At 34.9% G+C, this 14,869-nt stretch overlaps 1 protein-coding gene across 2 annotated transcripts; it reads left to right on the top strand.

The window, feature by feature from the left end:
• Positions 1-4,453: 4,453 nt before the first annotated feature.
• LOC106054630 (uncharacterized) lies at positions 4,454-7,132 on the top strand. Of its 2 annotated transcripts, none has more exons than XM_013210586.2 (3): positions 4,454-4,566; positions 5,907-5,993; positions 6,368-7,132. In XM_013210586.2, exons 1-3 carry the CDS (start codon positions 4,537-4,539, stop codon positions 6,890-6,892), a joined length of 642 nt encoding a protein of 213 aa, XP_013066040.2. In that variant the 5' UTR covers positions 4,454-4,536; the 3' UTR covers positions 6,893-7,132. The 2 variants fall into 2 exon arrangements, with proteins under 2 accessions (XP_013066040.2, XP_013066041.2); XM_013210587.2 differs by lacking the exon at positions 4,454-4,566 and adding an exon at positions 4,622-4,784.
• Positions 7,133-14,869: the final 7,737 nt, after the last annotated feature.

The following is a 14,869-nucleotide window of genomic DNA, read 5'->3' as shown; positions in this document are numbered from 1 at the left end:
TTTGTATAGTTTGATTAGTATTTGTTAATAGAACCTAGTATAAATGTACCAATTATTTAAACATTAAATACAGTTCAATAAATAACAAAACAAGCAAGAAAAAATAACTTTTAAAATAGGGACAGAACTCCACACTTACAACTATCACAGTAATATAGAAGTTATTTACTTTCTATATAAAAAAAATTAATTACCATTAATGGATTGACTAATCGGTATATTTATGATACATATGGTATGATAAATGATTGATTGAATTTTAAACTTTGTCTGAGAATGGGTGTGTCAGAAATAATGTGTAAAAATATCTAAGGGGACAATGCCCTATATATTAGCCATATCTGTGAATAATGAAGGATTAATTTCCCTTGTTGGTGTGAAACAAAATAATCAGTTACCATTTGGTAAATTTTTAAAATGGATTATTGTATTGTCTTTGCCAATGAATGATTGTGCTAAATTTCAACTTGATTTGAAAATGAGTGTGTGGAAAATAACATGTTTAAACTTGTTACCAGACAGAGTGAGTTGATAAAAGCTTTGTAAAAATAATTATCAAATGGATTCTTCATAGAAAATTTAAAGATTGGTTAGAGTTACATATTTGAAATGAAATGTTTTTAAGCTTTTGTGTATGGCTTTTAAAAGATATTATAATGATTTAAACTGACTTGAACATAAAGGAGAAAAAAACATCTTTTGTTCAAAGGGTTAAACAATTTCCCCAAATTCATATGAAAGATGTTAGACAAATACAATTTTTATCAAAAGTCCATTTATCAATACATACACAAAGTAAAATAAAAACAACTCTATTTTAAAAGACATTTAAGAGTAGGAAATCATTTTTTGATTAGGTCTATCTACACATTTAACCTAAACAAGTGTTCAGTGTGAGTTCTTGTGAAATAATGCAATCATCGCTTTCATTTTTTCACTACCAAAATGTATAGTGAATAATTTCTATTTTATTGCGTCTTTGTTTTTTTTTAGCCTTTTGAATCTAAAACTTTTACAATCATTTTGAACCTCTGATGCATCATGTAAACTTTATATTAATATAAAGTTTTGGATACAATCTTTTTATTAGCATTTACTTATTTTATTTTACTCTAGCCACCTTTCAATTCTAAGAGCCTAATTATCTACACAAGGCTTATCTCCCCTTAGCTTCGTACATTTTCTAAAGTAAATATAAGACTATTCATCGAGACTAATTGATTAACTTATTGTTGTTGTTCTTTTGTTGGCTCATGTGTTATTATCTAGCATGAGCTTGTGTGCAAAATTTCATGACGATTGGGTGGTCGAAAAATCGATTGCAAAAATCCAAGCATAAGAGAAACATGCCAGAGTGAGGTCAAATAAAGTCTGAAGTAAAGTATGTCATTGATAAGATACCTTGCACTTGTACTGACACAAAACACCAAAATGTAGGGAAGTGTCAGCAAATAATTTGGTATGGTCAAATCGACGTCTTGACAATTGTATAATACAAAAAATATGGGCTTTTTCTTTGAGCTTCTAAAACGCGTTCCATCGAAGGAGAATACTCACAAACTTGGAATACAATCTAGTCATCATTCATTATATGTAGAGACTGAACAATATGTGCACAAAAGTACCAAAATGCTTTAGAGAAAAAAGAGTCTCAAACTTAAAGCATACAGCAAAGCAAGAATACCCTTAACAATGGTTTATTACTGGGCGATGCAGTCACTGAGTATTCGATTTTGAGAGCGCATATAAAGTTAGATAACTCATTTCTCCTATAAACCTAGATTTCTCCATTTATTCTATAAACCTAGATTTCTCCACTTATTCTATAAGCCTAGATAACTCCATTTCTTCTATAAACCTAGATATTTCCATTTCTTCTATAAACATAGATTTCTCCATTTTTTCTATAAACCTAGATATCTCCATTTCTTCTATAAACCTAGATTTCTCCATTTATTCTTTTAACCTAGATAACTCCATTTCTCAACCAAATCTCTAGATCTTTCGACCATGAGAACATCTAGGTGTGAGAAAGGTCAACAAACCATTTCGACTCATTCTTTTATCAATTGTTAGTTTGTGAGTCATTCTTTAATCAACTGTTAGGTTGTGACTCATTCTTTAATCAACTGTTTAATTGTGACTCATTCTTTAATCCACTGTTAGGTTGTGACTCATTCTTTAATCAACTGTTAGGTTGTGCCTCATTCATTAATCAACTGTTAGGTTGTGACTCATTCTTTAATCAATGTTAGGTTGTGACTCATTCTGTAATAATCTTTTAGATTGTGTAATGTGCTCTTCACACTGTTCTAAAAGTGTTTGCTTTAAATCGAACCCTATTCCTTGCTCACAAAACAATCAACGGGATTTAATTAGTTAATTTGATGATGCATCGCCCCACTCTTCCTAATCTAAACAGAAACAAATAAGAAATGAACCAGGCAGCTAAAAAGGCGGGTTTCAATATTTTCAGCACTATACCAAGGCTAGGAACTACAGCTATCAACTATAACATTTTGATCAAATCCAAATCAGTGGCCGTAAATTCTTCAACTTTTTACAGAAATCCAAAGATGTTGATTTGTCGTTACTCATAATCGAGGTTTTTTTTTTCTTGCGCCTGACTCTTTGAGTTTCGGAACTTCGTTAATTCCGGACGCAATTTCAGTCGCTGTGATTATAACATCAGAGAATCCGGTTTATTGAACTTTCTAAAAAAAATGCAACAAGGTCTTTGATTGCCACATCGAGTTGCAACATAGTTGCACGTCAGCAAATTGCAAAGTTTTGCTGACACAACAAATGAAATTTCATACCATATGAGAGAATAAACTTGAAGCTTCTTAGTTCATAGTTCGCTAGACATTCGACTTTATATGTTTACCAATGGATCATTTACGATGTCAACGCCTCCCTGACTTCTTTTGTTTGATAGAGTAGCACTTTACGCTATCGACGCGGCACTCCCACCGTGTTTATAACAGTGATTTTGTTGTCATGAAAGGCACAGCTTCTTCCAAATTTTCCACCTTTCAGTCAACGCAGCTAAATTTTTATAGATTCTCTGTATGAAACCCCCCCAAAACAAACAAACAAAAAAACGTCACTGCATTTAGCCATGTCTCTTAAAACAAGGTTTAGATTATGGCAGCCACACATGGGATTAAATGCTCGACTGTTCATGCGAATAACGTGCGCCTTGAACGTCTTGGTGCTTTTCCATCATATTTACACCATTGTCGTATCCCTGGCCACGACAATCGGCGATCTCCAGACCAAGGTTTTCCACCGCGGCTAAAAGAGCTTCTGATGGAGTGCTCCACCACCTTAACTTCAGGATCTGACACGTCCTCAAAACGCAATAGGCATTAGGGAAATCTGCTCTTCATGGCTAACATCAGTCAAGGATGACTAAAAATTATTTTGCAAGTTTCATTTTATTAACAATTTTCCATTTTATTTCTGATGCCATCAGGTCCATAAGCTGGTTTTAAATTTTGTGTCCGAAATAATGGTCATGAGCGTCGGCGTTCTTACATTGTTAGTTGGGTTGAATTTGGCTAGCATCTCAACCAAGCCTAAAATTGTTGTTCGGCGCATATAAAGTTTCTCTATTCTCCCACGAAATGTGCTGTTGTTGTTTTTACTGTACAATCGCTAGACTTCTTGTTAAGACTGTGCGCATATGCAGTTTTTCTTTTCTAATTTGTTATGGCATCACGTTATCTATTGTCCTACCATTGGACATTCTCAGAGCTTAATCCAACCACACACTTAATGATTTATAGAAACCTCTACCAAGAGGCAGTCGCAGCAGCCTTCGTTTGCTAATTGTCCTTCAGTAGCTATCATGCCAAACAACTTTCAAGTAAAGCAAAATACCGTGTCTTTGGTTTTCGAAGAAACCAAAAATATCATGTTTAGAGCGTTCATGATAATTGGTATCATATAGTATCATCATATTGGTAGCATATAGAATATATGCCGTCGAAGGCTTCCAAAATATTGAGTAACAAGTCCTCGTTAAAGAACTGGTCTGGTTTACGAGGCTGATGGTGACAAAGGATTCTCCGATCACCCCCCCCCCCCTGCCTCAGGCGCGGACCTCGGGCGGTGGTTTATTTATTTGTATGAATTTGTTTATTTATTCGCCGTTCGCCACCACCGCTTATTCAAGAATTAAGATTCATCGCTCTAGTAAGAACTACATGTAGTTGCTAAGTCAGCTTCTCCAGTTGGCTAGTTGTAAACTATAACAAATTGATTATTCGCACTTAATTTGCCAGCCTTAAAATCATATAGTTAATACTGTGTGTATTACCTTTGGCAATTTTTTAAAAATTTATATTTGTGGGTAACTGCCTGGAGACTGAGAGAGAGAGGGGGGGGGGGAGAGATGGGAGGGGGAGTTTTTTTTTTTATTTGGACGTCCTTCTTGGACAATCCCAAAGACTCTCCTCAACAAAAGTTTATATACAATTGAACCAACTGCACGATTTCCTGTTAGATTTGTGTTCGTGCAAATAAGCTACAATGGACACGAACTACGGTCGTAACGACAAGGTAGATTACAGTAGCCAAACTAGATCTATGTCTATATCTGGGTTTAGATCTATATTGTATTGAAAGATCCAATTATTTTTAGGTGTTTGTTTTTCCCCCACTATCTAGTCTAGATAATATTTACGTTAAAATGATTAGTAAAGGCTAGCTACCCCTGTTGCCCCGAGTACTTCTCACTTGTCTTGCGACAGTCACTGTCAAGTCAGTAGCGTTGAATGGTAAATATTTAAAATATGATCCATTATAATTATAAAAAATCCATGATCATGGTCATGATGGAGATATAAAATAATAAATTAATAATAATTATTGGCATATCCTACAGTGTCTAGACTAGATGATAGACCTAGATTCTAGATGTAGATCTACTCCCACTTAGATTCCCTAAGACTTAAGTCAAGACTAAGTTACTTAGGCTTTAGGCCAAAGCCCTACGGCAGGCTAACGTCTATATAGTGTCTAGATTCTCTTAGTAAGAGATTTAGTAAGTCTTAGTTCTAGAATAGACTCTAGATCTAGTAGAGATCTGATTATAAATTAGATCGTCTCATGATCTTAAAAGTTGAACAGCTCTTGAACTGTTATTATTTTTATGCTATATCTTAGTTTGAGCTATCCAGAGCTATCCAAATCAGGTTGAAGTTAAATTGTTGGTCTACTTGTAGATTATTATTTTAGACCTAGATCTGGTTTACACAAATCTAAATGTATGATGAAATCAGGTGATGGTAGTATTAGTATATCTATATAGCAAATCTACTTGTTAAAGAATTGTCAATATATTCTATTTTTAATGGTATTGTTAGAATAAATCTAAAATTCTGAATGAGTGACATTTAAGACTACATTTAAATATAATTGGCTTTTACTTACATTTATGAAAAAAAAATAAAGTTATTAAATTATTGATGTAAAATTAAAAACAGCTTAAGATTATACCCTAGTGTTCACTCAAATAACTAAAGGGGTGGTGTGCAAATTTTAACTTATGAATGGCTTCATGAACCTATTAATTAAAAAATCAATAATACAATTTTACATTTTTTAAAAAGTAATCTAATTTATTATAATAATTACACAGTCTAGATTGCATTCTATATGATAGAATTGCAGCAGACTGTAAACAAGCAAACAAAACTCAACAAATTAAAACATCCTAAAACAAATAAGTTCACTCTTGAAGTAACATCTTTGTCACCTTAGAATTGCAGTTGAAATATACTTGTATTATGTTTAGATACATAGTTTCTACAACTATAAATGCATGTTTAATATTACACTTTAACATACACTATTGAGATGATAATTATATAGCCTTTGGCTTTTTTTTTACTCTCCAGAAACTTGGGATGACAGGAAACACTGCCATAGCATCAGTGGCAGCTAGTCTCTACAATAGCAGTAACAGGAACTCTTTTACACATGGGGTATGTTTTGTTAAAATGTCTTTAAAGTTTGTTGCACATATTGTTTAAATTAACAAAAAGTTTTAGAATATCTTCCCAATTGCAAAGAAAATTATACCATCTTAAATATTAGAAGTCTGACAACCTCAAAAGTGTCCAGAATGACCACATCAAACAATACTAATGACCACCCCATTTATTCCTGTTTATCTAAAACATTAATCTTCTGAACATTTTTACAAAAGGTTATTTAGGTTATACATACTCAAACATGTTTTAATTGACTGCCTAAGAAGAATCATACTAAAAAAAAAAAGTCTACAAAAATATTAATTAAAATACCAATGTTGACTTAATTACAATTGTGTTTTTTCTTTTCTGATTTTTTTTTTCAGGAAAATTTAACTCCCAAAGCAAACTGCAATCTCTACACTTGGGGCAAGATATCTAATGATGAGACTCGTTTTTTTGGGTCTGGTGAAAAATATTCCCCTTCCACTGGCTTCTCTTCCAATGCAGCTACACACAGTACATCTCCTGGCTTCATTTCCAGGGGAGGCTTCTCACCTCCCTTTTTTGGTGTGAAAGATTCTCCCTATGCTGTGCACCACAAAAACCAGTATATGAACACCTTGTCCCCTGAAAGTGAGTCATCCATCTATCAGGGGAGTCACTTCATGACCCCAAACCACAACACTGGAAACATAAGCAGCACAACCACACCTGTGCCAGGTGTTCAGAGATCCCCATGCTATTGTCAGAAGTCCCCGAAAATGATTCTGTGTAAAACCTGCGGTGAAACTTTCACTGGTCGTGTCAGAGCAGTCTGCCCAGCTCATCCAAAAAAAATTTTCCTGATGGATATTGAATGCTGCATTGTATGCCAGTCAGAAAACCTGAAAGAATTATGTGATGCCTAGTAGTAGTTTCCTTATAATCTGAAGTGGATAACATTCATTCTGAAGTGGATAGCATCCAATGTTTTGTTGTTCTTACATTTTGTTTACAATCATATTTTTCTTCTTACTTTATATTAATTTATTTATTTATTTAAGTACTCCATTGAACTGCATATTTTAGTTTCAAATATTGTTACACTTATAATGTAAACATACTTTTGAAAAGAATTTTGAAACAGTATTAAAACTTGTTACAAATCATAGATCTTCATCTTCTTTTCTCTCTTATGATGTTAGTACTGATAAAATGAACTTCCTTTTTTAAAATGACAAGAAACTACAATGTAGCAACCTTATAGGACCCACTCCCTGCAATAACAACCTTAGTCTAAATAACTCTGGGTAAATAACTAAGTTTCTTATGGCTGTGTAGAGATAGAACAACAGAAAAGACATCTGTTGGAAGATCTACTGGAGGCATGAAAGCTGTTAAGATGTACTGGATGACATGAACATTTCTCCATAATAAACACGTTAGCGCAATAGCTTTACTTGCAGGGCAATTATAAAGAAGAGGACCTGCATCTAAGAAAGGGAAACACAGCACAAGCAGGAAAAAGGTTGAAAATGTTGCAGCCTCTATGGTCTTAGTATGTATATAATGTATACAGATTATGTATATGTGCCTCAGGGATTTTCTTCTTCAGCAAGGGGTATTATTATAGACGAGTTTGAAGTTAAGACTTGCCAGATAGCCTACATATATGCATATGAGATGTAGAGGCCCTCAAGATGAACCCACTTCTACCGTAGCGTAGAGCATTAGAGTTTAGACGTATTAAACAAAAAATTTGGATAAATTGCTGATTAGGACCCTTTCAAATCAGAAAAACTTATGATAGCAATCCATTAATTGGACATTATCTCAAGATATTGTGCCTTATATAAATGTTCCTTTTTAGACAATCAATGGGTAGATGTTATTAAAGTGGAATGGGCGTACAATCCTAAATCAACAATCATTTGATCATTTGAATTATTATTTTGAGAGAAATTTTCGATAAAAAGGGAAGTAAGTAATTTATCTAGTTAGTTTGCTATGCACTTCCATGGTTTCCCTTTAGTATTGTACTATTTTTATATATTGACTTTATGATGGTAAGAAGCATGAGTGAAACTAACGTCTACCTTACCCGAAGGCAAACTACTTATTGGTGATTACCTAATTTTTCAATGTTCCCGAAACATCGATATCAAACGTGAATATTTTCGCGAGTAATTTCTTTAAACATTGCTGGGGAGAAGATTCCAAATTGATTCTATAAACGAGGGCCTCACCTAAGACTGAAACACATTTTTGTTGAGAAGAAATAAGTTTTACACAATGTTGTTGTTGTAGTGCACTTGGTTTTGAATAAATTTCGTCATTTTATTTTTTCGCTGTTTATTTTTCATTTTCTATTTCAATTGGGGCCACCTAATTCACTTCGCCTAGGGACTTCAATGATCTAAGGCCGGCCCTGACAGGAGGAAGTGTTCTATCCCAGTTAGCCTGCCAGTCTCTCCTAACGGACATTTCTACGGGGCTGCCACGACGATGTCTGGAATAGACCGTCACGGCAGACGGCAAGCCACAGATGGTGATGATGAAAAGATGTGGCTCCGGGCATTGTTCACGAAAGAACTAGAAGAAATGAGTTGACGTGTAACACTCTTCAGCGGGTGGCCTGAGACCGAGATGAACAATGAGCTGTCTCTGAACCTCAACACCAGTAAGTAAAGGATTGAATAAAATATATGTTATAAATGTATTGTTTTCTTTCGAGACTTTGCGATCTATGGGGCAGATTATGTCAAGTTGAACTGTTTCATGTCGCCATGGTTAATGAGGGTTTCATGTGGCCAGCACAACGACTAACCGCATTTACTTTTCCCCAAATAATGTCTGGTACCCATTACATCTAGGTGGACTCAGAGGAGCCCTAAAAATCCGGAAATTAAAAATTCTAACCTTGGAACCATCGGTTCGGACGCCAAGCGCTCTACCATTCATATCCCGCGCCTGCCATTGAAGAAAAAGGTTATTGAAAAAGCAGTCAAAAAGGTTATTGAAAAAGCAGCCAAAAGGTTATTGGAAAAGCAGCCAGAAAAGGTTATTGGTTAGTTAAGTCTATACGAGTGGATGTTTATGCGGGAGCAGTTTTTTTTTTAAAGTATATTCTTTCAACTATTTTGCATATCCTCACTTTTTTTTTTTTTTTTTTGGTTTGCCCCGCAAGAAAAATACAATCCTCATAGTATTGGATAAAAAGTGAAGTCGCTGTAAGAAACGGCTCGTAAAAATAGATCGATTTGGTCCTAGCTAAACGAGTCTTTTTGTTTTTTTTTCATTGCAACAATTTTCATAGTTTCTGTGCATTATTTCATAAAGCTAACATCTTTGATTTATCGATTCTAAGCAAAAATTGAAATAGAATAGCATCGATAGTGCCAATCAATAGTATTGATTTATTAATTGAGATTGGTAAGGTCAGATCGTAGAGAGATTACCAAGTCATTGTGAATAGCGTTGTGAGGAAACGTCTGTCGCCCTGACGCTCCTACAGCGTTTTTATAATTCACATTCCTTATCCTTGCTAACGGCGTCTGTATTATATATATATATATATATATATATATATATATATATATATATATATATATATATATATATATATATATATATGCAGTGATACCTATTGAAAACAATTGGTTCGTCAATACATATGCCGAGAAGGCACTCACAAAGATTTTGTTTTCACGGTGAAGTATTTGATACTGGCATTAACATGATAAAGGTTTTAGTATTTAAGATTTAAAAAATGACAGGCAGACAAACAGACAGACTGCATAAAAATAAATAAAAGCATTTGCCCTTTTGATGGCAGGCTAAAAATAACGTAAAGAAAACTTATTATGAAACTGTTTCAGTGTTGTGTAAACAACAAGCAGTGAGAGGAAGATATACAAACTATTTCGGTATGAAACATGCACTTCACAATAGATGATCAGATACTTGTATTGATATAAAGGCAATGCAAGTAAAACTATGGGTCTATGTTTTGATGTTAAAGGCCACAACTATAGCAATTAGTATAATCAATATTAGTTTTAAAGCCCTAACATTCTATGGATTGAGGGTTAGGAAGACACTTATTGCTGCATGAAGAAACAAAACGTTGGAGAAGAATCAAATGGAACACTTCTCTTGTCTGCTGCGTCATATGGTTTTATGTTTAAAGAATCAAGTGGAACACTTCTCTTGTCTGCTGCGACATATAGTTTTATGTTTAAAGAATCAAGTGGAACACTTCTCTTGTCTGCTGCGTCATATGGTTTTATGTTTAAAGAATCAAGTGGAACACTTCTCTTGTCTGCTGCGTCATATGGTTTTATGTTTAAAGAATCAAGTGGAACACTTCTCTTGTCTGCTGCGTCATATGGTTTTATGTTTAAAGAATCAAGTGGAACACTTCTCTTGTCTGCTGCGTCATATGGTTTTATGTTTAAAGAATCAAGTGGAACACTTCTCTTGTCTGCTGCGTCATATGGTTTTATGTTTAAAGAAACAAGTGGAACACTTCTCTTGTCTGCTGCGACATATAGTTTTATGTTTAAAGAATCAGGTGGAACACTTCTCTTGTCTGCTGCGTCATATGGTTTTATGTTTAAAGAAACAAGTGGAACACTTCTCTTGTCTGCTGCGTCATATGGTTTTATGTTTAAAGAATCAGGTGGAACACTTCTCTTGTCTGCTGCGTCATATGGTTTTATGTTTAAAGAAACAAGTGGAACACTTCTCTTGTCTGCTGCGTCATATGGTTTTATGTTTAAAGAAACATTCATCTCTGCAGCCATTCGTAGTGCAGGTTACCTTCTCATTCAGCTCTCCCTTAATCTGTTTAACCGTTGGGGCACCACGCATGATCTGTCGACCGTCTTTCTCAATTCCTCTCTTTCATTTACCTGGAATGGAATTTCTATCAATGACCGTCACATTCATTCTTTTATGTTGTCTGCCCATCACTTTCTCAGTCTCTTCTTCTTTTCCTGGTACTGTTCCCTGAAAGGCCATAGAGTTTTAGTTGGCAGTGGCCAGCAGGTCATCATGAGGCCAAATCGCTTGTTTTGAATCTTCTGATTTGAGATGGGGTCTCAATTTCATTGCTAGGATTCTCCTCTCTAATTCTACAGTTAGCGTCCAGAATGTGGCCATGACAAAGAAGCGCATCAGTCTGATTTTACTGCCGAGAGCTATGATTTTGTCTTTCCAAATTGTTTTGAGCTCTGCTGGCTACACTAAATTATTAAAAAAGGCACGTCATTTGGGGTCTATCAACTGTCTGGTAAAAAAGCTTTTAACACATTATTTCTCACACAATTATTCTCGAATCAAGTTGAAACTTTGCACATTTATTTATTAGCATAGAAAAAGACATGAATCAATAAAAAAATTAGTCAATTAATTACTGTTAATTCATTATTTTGATTGATACCAACAAAGGAAAATAATCCTTCAATATTCACATATAAGGCTAAATATGTATGGTTTAGTCCCCTCAGGTAATTAAACACGCTATTTCTACTGTTCTCGTATCATGTTGAAACTTTAAACAATTTTTCATTGTACCTAACAAAACCTGAATCAATAAAAAAAAAATGAACCAATTAACTATTGGTAATTAATTATTTTATTTGATATCGAATAAGGGAGATAATTTCTACATTTTTTATAGGATATAGTTGTAAGTGCGAAGTTCTTTCCCTTAGATAAGCTTAAGTTTTTTAAAATAGGATTTTTTATATTTTCCCTTTTTTGTGATATCTGTTTCAAATATTTTAAAAACACAAACAGACAAAACATTGTGCTTGATGAAATCTATAATTTTGTCTGTATTTATAAAGGTCTGTGGCTTTATGGTGGGGGAGTATTGTTTATGAAATTTTTTTTTTAAAAGTAGGAGTCAGTTTACACGAGACAATTTGTTATAGAAGGCCTGAACACTGACCTACAACGTCACAACCAGAGAGCAGTTTAGACCAATAGCTCGTTGCCACGTCGTACACACCTGGGACGTGGCAGCGAGCTATTGGTCTAAACTGCCCACAAGTTGTGACGTTGTAGGTCAGTGTTCAGGCCTTCTGTAATGATTGGTTTCAGTTTTCAACTGATTTTAATTAGTATTAAGTTCACGTTTTAAATTATTTCTCCTAGGTATCATTAGCGAGTCCTATCTAAGTCCTAGTTCAACCCAGAATAAGTAGGCTATCATTAGCGAGTCATGTTATCTAAGTCCTAGTTCAACCCAGAATAAGTAGGCTATCATTAGCGAGTCATGTTATCGAAGTCCTAGTTCAACCCAGAATAAGTAGGCTATCATTAGCGAGTCATGTTATCTAAGTCCTAGTTCAACCCAGAATAAGTAGGCTATCATTAGCGAGTCATGTTATCGAAGTCCTAGTTCAACCCAGAATAAGTAGGCTATCATTAGCGAGTCATGTTATCGAAGTCCTAGTTCAACCCAGAATAAGTAGGCTATCATTAGCGAGTCATGTTATCTAAGTCCTAGTTCAACCCAGAATAAGTAGGCTATCATTAGCGAGTCATGTTATCGAAGTCCTAGTTCAACCCAGAATAAGTAGGCTATCATTAGCGAGTCATGTTATCTAAGTCCTAGTTCAACCCAGAATAAGTAGGCTATCATTAGCGAGTCATGTTATCGAAGTCCTAGTTCAACCCAGAATAAGTAGGCTATCATTAGCGAGTCATGTTATCTAAGTCCTAGTTCAACCCAGAATAAGTAGGCTATCATTAGCGAGTCATGTTATCTAAGTCCTAGTTCAACCCAGAATAAGTAGGCTATCATTAGCGAGTCATGTTATCTAAGTCCTAGTTCAACCCAGAATAAGTAGGCTATCATTAGCGAGTCATGTTATCTAAGTCCTAGTTCAACCCAGAATACGAGTTTTGGAATAAAAAGGCAGACTGTCATAATGGTCTTAAAAGAACGTATTTTCAAATATCATTTTTCTAAATAAAATTGTTTCGTTAATTTGTTTGTTTTTTTAGTTTTTCAAAAAAGGAAATCAAATCTCAGAGAACGAAAATGTCACTCCATCTCCTATTCTGTCCTAGTTTGTGGATGCCAATGACAAGTGAGAGATTTCCACTCAAGTTGACTAGAGCTCAGTTTACTTCTCTCACAAGGAAATTGTCGGGGAAATTCTAGTTTTTTTGTTTTTGGTTTAAATGACGCCTTTTTGTTGGCGATTGACGAAGAAAAAAAAATGTTTGTTTTGCATTCTGTGAAAATGTTAAGAGTAAATAGAATTTGAAACGTCCAAGAATTTCACAAGTAACCAACTGTTTAGGTGGTGACAGGGAGGGGGGAGAAGGCAGTTTTCAAAGTATACTCTGACAATTGCTTAGTTCCTTGCAGTAAATGTTTAGTTATATAGGTAGGCTATCATTAGTGAGTCACCTAAGTCTTAGTTCAACCCAGAAAACGAGTTTTTGAATAAAAGACACACACACACACACAAATATATATTATATATATCATGGGCGTAGCCAGGATTTTTTCGAAAAAAAAATTATATGTATTTGTGTGTGTGTGTGTATACATAATCTTTATTACATTCTGATCCTTCATTCTTTCGGAAGACGTTTATTGTGCCATAGAATAGGTTCTTCCTGGAGTTAGTGGAAAAATTGTAGATTCCCCGCTATTACTAGCAAAGGGGTCTGGGGGAGCGCTAGGAGCGAAGCCCCGCCGCCAAGCACTATTTCTGATATTGAAAACCAACAAAATGCATATTCTGAGGTATCTACACTGCATTTTCCTGCTATTAAAAAGTTTTATTTCAAAAACCTAATGTGCTATTCTTACTGACTTAGACCCTCCCAAGACGTTCAGAGCATTTGACGTCAAGCTGTTTCCATAAAAATCTGTCACTGGTAATGTCTGGAGCCTCTTCCCACCTACCATGAGGTCCTCCATGAAAGTGTGGCGCCAAGTTGTACTAGGATGTCATTGCAACTCTTCTTATGCGTAATTTATTAGGTCGGAGAACATTTCCCGCAAACCTCATGCGTCGTTTTCTCACAATCTTACTAAGGGGTCGACTCCCAGTTCGGCATAGGATTTCCTTGATTTAGACCCGATCTCTATAACTGACTCCTGAAATCTGTCTTAGCCACCTTTGTTGAGCTACATTTAGTGTTTTTCGATTTCGATGACTATTCACTGCAGTTTATTTCTGGAGCCCTGCCACTGGTAAAAATGTGTAACCTAGTTTGCTTTAGATTTTATATCGAAAAGAGAAGTTTTATTGTCAAAATCTTCTGTTGGGGCATTTCTACCTCAAAATGCTCTGTAGGGGGATCTTAAACTCAAAACCATCTGGAGGGGTTTTAAACTTAAAAAAAAAGCCATCTGTAGGAGAGGGGTTTAAACTCAAAACCCCATTGGATTGGCTACGCTCAAATAATTTTAGTGTGTAATTTGCTTTTTTTTTTTATATTGAAGAGGTATTTTTAGCATCAAACCCCGCTGAATGGTGGTTTAAACTCAAAACCCCTTTTGGCAACGCTCATAGCATTTTGAGTGCGTAATTTGCTTTTATTTATATTGAAGAGGTACTTTTTAGCTTCAAACTCCACTGGAGGAGAGTTTAAACTCAAAACCCCTTTTAAAGAGGTATATTTTACCTTCAAATCCCGCTGAAGTGGGGTTTAAACTCAAAACTGAGTCAAAACCCATTTAGCTACGCTCATAACATTTTGAGTGCGTAATTAGCTTTTTTTTATATTGAATAGGGGGTTTATCGTAAATTTTAGACGGGTTTTAAAATCAAAATCTTCCTTAACTGTGCTCTTGGAATTTAGGGATTTTCGTTTGCATTTTTTTTGTTTTGTTTTATAGAAGAGGGGGAGTTAACTGCAAAAACCCCAGGTAG

This window comes from Biomphalaria glabrata, chromosome 8 (genome assembly GCF_947242115.1).
Source record: "Biomphalaria glabrata chromosome 8, xgBioGlab47.1, whole genome shotgun sequence".
Lineage (NCBI taxonomy): Eukaryota > Metazoa > Mollusca > Gastropoda > Planorbidae > Biomphalaria > Biomphalaria glabrata.
This window is presented reverse-complemented; position numbering and strand designations above follow the sequence as displayed.

Coding starts and splice junctions, on each gene's coding strand:
- LOC106054630 (XM_013210586.2), top strand. CDS start 4,537: ATGGACACGAACTACGGTCGTAACGACAAG. Junction 4,567..5,906: donor ACTACGGTCGTAACGACAAG/GTAGATTACAGT, acceptor TTTACTCTCCAG/AAACTTGGGATGACAGGAAA. Junction 5,994..6,367: donor GGAACTCTTTTACACATGGG/GTATGTTTTGTT, acceptor TTTTTTTTTCAG/GAAAATTTAACTCCCAAAGC.